The 9,683-nt window shown below is 40.7% G+C and overlaps 1 protein-coding gene across 1 annotated transcript in view; it reads left to right on the top strand.

The window, feature by feature from the left end:
• The window catches only part of LOC135521294 (t-SNARE domain-containing protein 1-like), a 151,671-nt gene that overhangs the window by 54,096 nt on the left and 87,892 nt on the right, over positions 1-9,683 (top strand). Inside the window, exons 5-8 of the mRNA XM_064947213.1 lie at positions 5,033-5,123; positions 5,246-5,320; positions 5,510-5,566; positions 8,166-8,333. Of these exons, the coding sequence (XP_064803285.1) occupies positions 5,033-5,123; positions 5,246-5,320; positions 5,510-5,566; positions 8,166-8,333 (391 nt within the window). The remainder of the gene's footprint in view (positions 1-5,032; positions 5,124-5,245; positions 5,321-5,509; positions 5,567-8,165; positions 8,334-9,683) is intronic.

Raw genomic sequence — 9,683 nt, 5'->3', positions numbered from 1 at the left:
TCTGTGCCTTTTAAGATGTGTAACTTGGTCCAACTTCATAAAAACTAGAGGTAAAATTTTTAAAATTACTATAGTAAGTGCCAATTCACTGCCAAATAAAGTAACAGGGTTGACGGTAAAAGGGTTGACCGTAACAGGGTTGACCATAACAGGGTTGACGATTTAATCTTAAATCAGCCACGAATTCCCTTATGATAGGGAGAACGGAAGCTGGTTGTGTGCAACAAGGAGTGGCAATTTAATGCAGGTTTCAAAAAAAAAGGTAGTTGGTAAAACATTTCGGTCCTGCTTATCTATAGGTAGCAGGGATGATGTGTTATGCTCAGTTTTGCACCATGAAATGCCAGAAAATGGCCAAAAAGAGCAGAACAAGCTCACTTGCTTATAGACTATGATTTGTTTATTGTTTCTTTAAAAGAAAATCATTAAAAAGGAATAGTTTCACCATATGAGAGTTCAGTTCATGTAACAGGGTTGACCTTAAAATGAGAGTTCAGTCCATGTAACAGGGTTGACCATAAAATGAGAGTTCAGTTCATGTAACAGGGTTGACCTTAAAATGAGAGTTCAGTTCATGTAACAGGGTTGACCTTAAAATGAGAGTTCAGTTCATGTAACAGGGTTGACCATAAAATGAGAGTTCAGTTCATGTAACAGGGTTGACCATAACAAGAGAGTTCAGTTCATGTAACAGGGTTGACCATAAAATGAAAGTTCAGTTCATGTAACAGGGTTGACCTTAAAATGAGAGCTCCGTTCATGTAACAGGGTTGACCTTAAAATGAGAGTTCAGTTCAAGGAACAGGGTTGACCATAAAAGGAGAGTTCAGTTCATGCAACAGGGTTGACTTTAAAATGAGAGTTCAGTTCATGTAACAGGGTTGACCTTAAAATGAGAGTTCAGTTCATGTAACAGGGTTGACCTTAAAATGAGAGTTCAGTTCATGTAACAGGGTTGACCTTTAAATGAGAGTTCAGTTCATGTAACAGGGTTGACCATAAAATGAGAGTTCAGTTCATGTAACAAGGTTGACCTTAAAATGAGAGTTCAGTCCATGTAACAGGGTTGACCATAAAATTAGAGTTCAGTTCATGTAACAGGGTTGACCTTAAAATGAGAGTTCAGTCCATGTAACAGGGTTGACCATAAAATGAGAGTTCAGTTCATGTAACAGGGTTGACCTTAAAATGAGAGTTCAGTTCATGTAACAGGGTTGACCTTAAAATGAGAGTTCAGTTCATGTAACAGGGTTGACCATAAAATGAGAGTTCAGTTCATGTAACAGGGTTGACCATAAAAAGAGAGTTCAGTTCATGTAACAGGGTTGACCTTAAAATGAGAGTTCAGTCCATGTAACAGGGTTGACCATAAAATGAGAGTTCAGTTCATGTAACAGGGTTGACCTTAAAATGAGAGTTCAGTTCATGTAACAGGGTTGACCTTAAAATGAGAGTTCAGTTCATGTAACAGGGTTGACCATAAAATGAGAGTTCAGTTCATGTAACAGGGTTGACCATAAAATGAAAGTTCAGTTCATGTAACAGGGTTGACCTTAAAATGAGAGCTCCGTTCATGTAACAGGGTTGACCTTAAAATGAGAGTTCAGTTCATGTAACAGGGTTGACCATAAAAGGAGAGTTCAGTTCATGTAACAGGGTTGACCATAAAAAGAGAGTTCAGTTCATGTAACAGGGTTGACCATAAAATGAGAGTTCAGTTCATGCAACAGGGTTGACTTTAAAATGAGAGTTCAGTTCATGTAACAGGGTTGACCTTAAAATGAGAGTTCAGTTCATGTAACAGGGTTGACCTTAAAATGAGAGTTCAGTTCATGTAACAGGGTTGACCTTTAAATGAGAGTTCAGTTCATGTAACAGGGTTGACCATAAAATGAGAGTTCAGTTCATGTAACAAGGTTGACCTTAAAATGAGAGTTCAGTCCATGTAACAGGGTTGACCATAAAATTAGAGTTCAGTTCATGTAACAGGGTTGACCTTAAAATGAGAGTTCAGTCCATGTAACAGGGTTGACCATAAAATGAGAGTTCAGTTCATGTAACAGGGTTGACCATAAAAGGAGAGTTCAGTTCATGTAACAGGGTTGACCTTAAAATGAGAGTTCAGTCCATGTAACAGGGTTGACCATAAAATGAGAGTTCAGTTCATGTAACAGGGTTGACCTTAAAATGAGAGTTCAGTTCATGTAACAGGGTTGACCTTAAAATGAGAGTTCAGTTCATGTAACAGGGTTGACCATAAAATGAGAGTTCAGTTCATGTAACAGGGTTGACCATAACAAGAGAGTTCAGTTCATGTAACAGGGTTGACCATAAAATGAAAGTTCAGTTCATGTAACAGGGTTGACCTTAAAATGAGAGCTCCGTTCATGTAACAGGGTTGACCTTAAAATGAGAGTTCAGTTCATGTAACAGGGTTGACCATAAAAGGAGAGTTCAGTTCATGCAACAGGGTTGACTTTAAAATGAGAGTTCAGTTCATGTAACAGGGTTGACCTTAAAATGAGAGTTCAGTTCATGTAACAGGGTTGACCTTAAAATGAGAGTTCAGTTCATGTAACAGGGTTGACCTTTAAATGAGAGTTCAGTTCATGTAACAGGGTTGACCATAAAATGAGAGTTCAGTTCATGTAACAAGGTTGACCTTAAAATGAGAGTTCAGTCCATGTAACAGGGTTGACCATAAAATTAGAGTTCAGTTCATGTAACAGGGTTGACCTTAAAATGAGAGTTCAGTCCATGTAACAGGGTTGACCATAAAATGAGAGTTCAGTTCATGTAACAGGGTTGACCTTAAAATGAGAGTTCAGTTCATGTAACAGGGTTGACCTTAAAATGAGAGTTCAGTTCATGTAACAGGGTTGACCATAAAATGAGAGTTCAGTTCATGTAACAGGGTTGACCATAAAAAGAGAGTTCAGTTCATGTAACAGGGTTGACCTTAAAATGAGAGTTCAGTCCATGTAACAGGGTTGACCATAAAATGAGAGTTCAGTTCATGTAACAGGGTTGACCTTAAAATGAGAGTTCAGTTCATGTAACAGGGTTGACCTTAAAATGAGAGTTCAGTTCATGTAACAGGGTTGACCATAAAATGAGAGTTCAGTTCATGTAACAGGGTTGACCATAAAATGAAAGTTCAGTTCATGTAACAGGGTTGACCTTAAAATGAGAGCTCCGTTCATGTAACAGGGTTGACCTTAAAATGAGAGTTCAGTTCATGTAACAGGGTTGACCATAAAAGGAGAGTTCAGTTCATGTAACAGGGTTGACCATAAAAAGAGAGTTCAGTTCATGTAACAGGGTTGACCATAAAATGAGAGTTCAGTTCATGCAACAGGGTTGACTTTAAAATGAGAGTTCAGTTCATGTAACAGGGTTGACCTTAAAATGAGAGTTCAGTTCATGTAACAGGGTTGACCTTAAAATGAGAGTTCAGTTCATGTAACAGGGTTGACCTTTAAATGAGAGTTCAGTTCATGTAACAGGGTTGACCATAAAATGAGAGTTCAGTTCATGTAACAAGGTTGACCTTAAAATGAGAGTTCAGTCCATGTAACAGGGTTGACCATAAAATTAGAGTTCAGTTCATGTAACAGGGTTGACCTTAAAATGAGAGTTCAGTCCATGTAACAGGGTTGACCATAAAATGAGAGTTCAGTTCATGTAACAGGGTTGACCTTAAAATGAGAGTTCAGTTCATGTAACAGGGTTGACCTTAAAATGAGAGTTCAGTTCATGTAACAGGGTTGACCATAAAATGAGAGTTCAGTTCATGTAACAGGGTTGACCATAAAATGAAAGTTCAGTTCATGTAACAGGGTTGACCTTAAAATGAGAGTTCAGTTCATGTAACAGGGTTGACCATAAAAGGAGAGTTCAGTTCATGTAACAGGGTTGACCATAAAAAGAGAGTTCAGTTCATGTAACAGGGTTGACCATAAAATGAGAGTTCAGTTCATTTAACAGGGTTGACCATAAAATGAGGGACACTAATCACATTAAATAAATAATCATCTTCAGAAATGACTTCATCAAAGCAGCAAAATAACTAGGTCTTTACAATGATGGTGAACATTTTGAGATTATTTGTGGGATTAAGTGGCTTGCAATCTTCCTAAAAGAAATGTATTGCATTTTTCATGTGGTTTATATTAAAGGACATTTTATGTAATATAACAGGCGTTTAAAATACAATATTGGTGCACAATTTCGACTGATAATATCAAAGGTAAGCAAAAGGCACAATTCTCATGGAAGGACCCAGAGATGCTTCAGTAAATGAGTGTGTGGGAGGAGACATTGAAAATAAATGTGAAACGGTACAGGCAGTCAGGACTGATATTAGTGCAAGAAAATGTTTTTGAGCATGCAAATATGACTATATTGTCTAGCAGAGATTTGAATATGATTTCCACAATTACAAGAGTGTCTGAAATCAGTCAATTTACTGAAGGCATGTATCTTTTTGTGTTGTCTTCACAATGTACTGTTTGGCCAATTGAGCCATGAGTGACAGACTGTAAGTTGAATTGTCTAAAATTATACTGTCGTTTGTAAGTTTCTGTGTTTTTTGATGGTGAAAGCCTGGGTGGCTCCTATTTGTTCATCCCTGGCAGAGAAAGAACACCCAGCGCCCCTCACTGTGCCACTGGATAGGGCCTAGCCCTACCTCTGCTCTGTCAGACTGTCGTTAATATTGATTCACTTAATTGCTTGAACTTATCTCTCCCATGGAACTCTGAGAGGTCGCTCTGGCCAGCCCAGAATGCACACTGTTCGTTCCAGAATCCAGCGGCAGGGGATAAAAGCTGCCATGTCCTGCCACTTCCTCCAGAGTTCACGACCCCGAGAATAACCTCACTCATACCACCTTAGAGGCTAAAGACTATGTGTGTCTCTGTCTCTCTCTTTCACTCTCTCCCTCTATCTTACTCGCTTTCTCTTTCACACTTTCTTTCTTTCTCTATGTATTTATGTCATTCTCTCTGGCTCTCTTTCTCTTCAATTCCAGACATTCTACACAGCAGCAAACCAACAATGTCATCACCAGCACCAGTCAACTCATCAAACAACTCTCTGACATCATCACTGGCTCTACACGGGTTAAAAAGCTTTTTTTTCATCTATTTTTCCAGACTGTGTATCTAATTAAATACACAGAAGCAGAGACATAAATTAAGATAATTGTCATTAAACTTCAATCTTTTTTTCCTTGTTTTCACAGCAAGATCATCTTCATCTGACTAGACTGAAGACAGGACTCTCAGAGTCGGTTCAACGCTATGGAGATCTGCAAAAGGTTCCCTTGCATTGCCTCATGTCATCTCATCTGTTTGGTGGGGTGTTGTTCTCTAGAGAATGGTGACCTTGTGAAATGAAACATAAAGAGTTGATTTGCAACACGGCTGCAATATACAGTATGTTGTACAATATGAACTAAATGCTTCTCTCATGCTCTTGTGCTCTCTCTCTTCTTGTGTCTCTTCAGAAAATTGCAGACCGTTCGAGGGCTTTGCTACCCCCGGCACAGACAGAAATGAAGCAGGTGAATTTGATGCACAGTGTATCAGTCTGTACTGTCCTTTGTTCCATTGTGAAGGTGACAACGCTCATTAGAGACAAAGATAATAAGCTTGGCTCTCCTTGTTTGATTGCCTTCTTATGAGAGGTTCTTTGAAGCTTTGTCTAGTGTCTCCTCTCTTCTCTTCGCTTTTCTCTCAGTTCTCTCCCTCTCCCTTCTCTTCGCTCTTCTCTCAGTTCTCTCCCCCTCTCTTCTCTTCCCTTTTCTTTCTGTTTTCTCTCACTCTCTTCTCTCCACTCCCAGACAATTTATTAGCCATACATCCAAGTCCCTTCAATACTGCTACTGCCTTTCAACAAATTATCTGTATTTTTACGTCAGTTCAAAAGTTCAAAAGGGAGAGACACATTATGGGTTTGAGCTGCAGTATATGTACATTCTGCAGGACATAGTTGTCCCGGCTGCATCAACACAGATCTTCCCATCCCTTCAGGGGAGGAGGTGGGATGATAAGAGATCTGTGATAGGATGTTCCTGCTTTTTTTCACTGAGGATGAGAGGCAGGTGAAAGTTAGGAAGAGAGAGAGAGAGAGAGAGAGAGAGAGAGAGAGAGAGAGAGAGAGAGAGAGAGAGAGAGAGAGAACAGATAGATTGGTTTTGACTATGAGCCACAGACAGTATAGCCTAGAAGAACTAGATAAAAATAACTTGAGGTAAAAAAAAGGACGAGAAGGACTCTGATACCGTGTGACGATATCCACCTTTTGTTACGCTTTCATTGGTAACCATCACTTTCAGACTACTGAGATGGAAAATTATAATCAAATCTATATTCAATCAGACATCACAGAAATAGACGGACTCACTCACATACAGTGGAAAATCATGACAATTAGTATGTCTACATTATGATTAAACATATAGTCATGGGCTATACCATATAAAAACTGTCTTGAGGTCAGATAACAGGTATCATTTTGATACACCAGAAAGCATTGTGCCTGGAGACCTCTCTCTCTCTCTCTTCTGTGTAATCCGCCATTCTTTTCCTAAATCCAAGGAGTATTCTGTCTCCCATGGAGACATCTAGTACAAATGATTACATGAGATATATAGCCTTCTTAGAACACCTTTGGGGACAGGAGAGGAGACAACTAAAACAACAATACACCAAAGTCATTTGTTGTAAGTCAGAGATGAATGAACAGTGAATCATTTTGAAGGTGTCACATTTCTATGAGTTCTAAGAGGGACTGAGCTGATTTTTTTTTTACCTCTTCACAATACAATTAAATCATGATTGAATTTATTCATACATCACACCGGCAATAACAACACTGAAAACTGCACTGATCCTTATCAAAAGCACTCAATAAAGCTAATGAGAAACTCAGACATCCTTTATGATGCACTGTGTAGTGATACTGTGTTATATGTGACACTGGCATCCAGTTACCTGTAAGTTACTGTAAAAAAAAGGTACAGTATATTACCGTAAATTCAGAATAAATGTTTAACAGTACATTACTGTAAAGTACATACAGAACCTTTTTTTTACAGTAACGTACAGGTAACTCACTGGCAGTAAGTTACTGTAAAAACAAGCAGATATTTTTTACAGTGATGTCTCATTTAGCTGTTCATGCTGCTAGTTTTAGGTAAAAGCAGTTGGTCTGTAAGAGACCTATACCTCGGATGTCAGTAACAATACTGTAGCAGATGGTGCATATTCACTGACAACAAAAAGCAAGAACAGCACAGAAGGCAGAGCAGATAGGCTGTGTGGTTCACATTGAGTGGGCAGACCAAAGACAATGGCCCTCCTCTAGCCCCTCCCACCTCCGTACTGAAGAAGCTGCCCACAGTCAGAGAGGAACGACAGGCTGATTGGATGAGTCACACTGTGGGCAGGAAAAACAAAAGCCACCTCAGGGTTTTATCAATGTCATACATATGCAATTAGGGGTCAAAATTAGCAGATCAATAAGGGCCTCTTTCAGTGACCGACTCCCACGTTTCCATTGATTGAACTTGGGTAAACAGTGTGAAGAAGGGGTGGCAGCTGTCTAGAGTGATATATTTAAAGTGTAAAACATTCTAGTTGTGTTGACGTGAAATTGTATTCCGGGGACGCAGGATGTTTTCCCCCACTGTCTGGCCTCTCCTGTTGACTCAGGTGCTGTGACTCAGATCATGGCAAGCACAGAGGACCATGAGTCAGCCAGGGGTTAGCCCTGTGCTGTGAATCACACTGTCTGGCCTAGGCCATTAGTGGAGTCAGGGAGAAAGAAGTGCAAGACAGAAGCAATGTACGTTGGTATTCTCAAAACAAATCTAATTATAATGTTCTCTTGTTTACATGGTTGTTTGTCTGTCTGTTCTTGTGTGTGCGTACGTGTGCGTGCGTGCGTGTGTGTGTGTGTGTGTGTGCGTACGTGTGCGTGTGTGCGTACGTGTGCGTGTGTGTGTGTGTGTGTGTGTGTGTGTGTGTGTGTGTGTGTGTGTGCGTGCGTGTGCGTGCGTGTGTGTGTGTGTGTGTGTGTGCGTACGTGTGCGTGTGTGCGTGTGTGCGTGTGTGTGTGTGTGTGTGTGTGTGTGTGTGCGTGCGTGTGTGTGAGCACAGAGTCCCCAGACTCCGTTTGCAGAGCTGTGTGAGGAGCGGGGTCCCCTGTTTGGCGGTGCAGCAGAGAGCTCCGGGGGGGATGGACAGGAACAAGCGTTCCTCTCAGAGATCAGCGAGGAAGACGTGGAGGCCCTTCGCCAGAGAGAAGAGGCCCTGCTGCAGATTGAGGTATGGAGCTCAGACATCCACGTGCTCTACCTTAGTTTACAACACCCTGCCTTAAAGTCTCAGTGTTCCTGAGGAGAAACGCGCAAAACCTTCTACTTTCCAATGGCACCATGGCTTTCAAATGAATGGTTTTGCTATCTAAATGATGCAGTGTTCAACTTTTATGTAATCTATTTGCCAGTAGTAAGGGCAGTAAGTGCATCTATCCAGCATCAGCTTTGATCTGGTAGCCGTGTCTTTAGTTGAGTTGTTTTGAAAATTACAACATTTTCCAGCCAAAGTGCCCAGAGTATCCGTAGATTGCATGGAGAGAGAGAGAAACACTGAAAAAACTAACTAAAATACAAACAAATATTTGTCGTTTACAAAGTGGCCAGAGAGTGCATTGCCCCAACGCTATTGTCTTCAGAGAGGTCAATAAAAACACTCTACTTTAGTAAATAGACACTCAGCCAATCCCAGACTCCACCTCCCATCTGGGCAACCTATTAGTATTATGTCTCAGTACTGAAGCCGTTTTCACCATCTCTTCTGCATATGAAACGCTACCCAATTACCTAGGTGCCTTTACGGGCTTGTTTGTTCTCTTACCTGCGTGTGGATGGAATCACAATGTTCACCAGACTTCCTTTCACGGCTCGTTTTGAAATACAAAGCATCACATCAGGTAGCTCCAGGCAGACGTCCCAAATGGCACCCTATTCCCTATTTAATGCACAACAAACCCATAGGACTCTGGTCAAAAGTAGCAACCTAAATAGGGGATAGGGTAGCATTTAGGATGCAGGCCCAGGTCTGATTCCACCCAAACAGCTGTTTCCCTCTCTTCCGCCGGTGTCTGAGACAGATGTGAAACCAGATAGATGTGAACTCTAAACGACAGGATCACTCTGCTGTGGGTGACTTAAATGGGTCTGATTTCAAAGAGGTTTCAGATATTTGTTATCAGCATCTCCTGACCTTAGGTTCATCCTAGGGGTCCCTCTGTGTATTTGCTGTACTCTGTGGGGAAAACCTGGGAGAAGAAAAAGAGAACACTGTCATTGCTTTAATCAACTTGATTTAGTGTTGCGATAACATATGGACAACATTCAAGAAAGGAGACCAGAATTTCACACAGCATGCTTTAGAAATACAGGAATACTGATACAGCCCATTCCAGTTTGAAGGGAGTTTACAATCCACTGCAATGTGTGAAAAGACTTGGAGACTAATAACAATATTTTGGGGGGAAGTTGTGTGTATCTGTAGTCAGTCAGACCTTTCAGAGGTTTTAACATCAATGTTCAGAACCACCTCATCTAGCCACATCGCATGAGCCTTTTCCGAACAAGACTGGAAAAGTAGCAG

Source organism: Oncorhynchus masou, chromosome 29, assembly GCF_036934945.1.
Source record: "Oncorhynchus masou masou isolate Uvic2021 chromosome 29, UVic_Omas_1.1, whole genome shotgun sequence".
Taxonomy (NCBI): Eukaryota; Metazoa; Chordata; class Actinopteri; order Salmoniformes; family Salmonidae; genus Oncorhynchus; species Oncorhynchus masou.
Note: the sequence above shows the minus strand (reverse complement) of the source record. Positions and strands in the feature narration are given on the sequence as shown.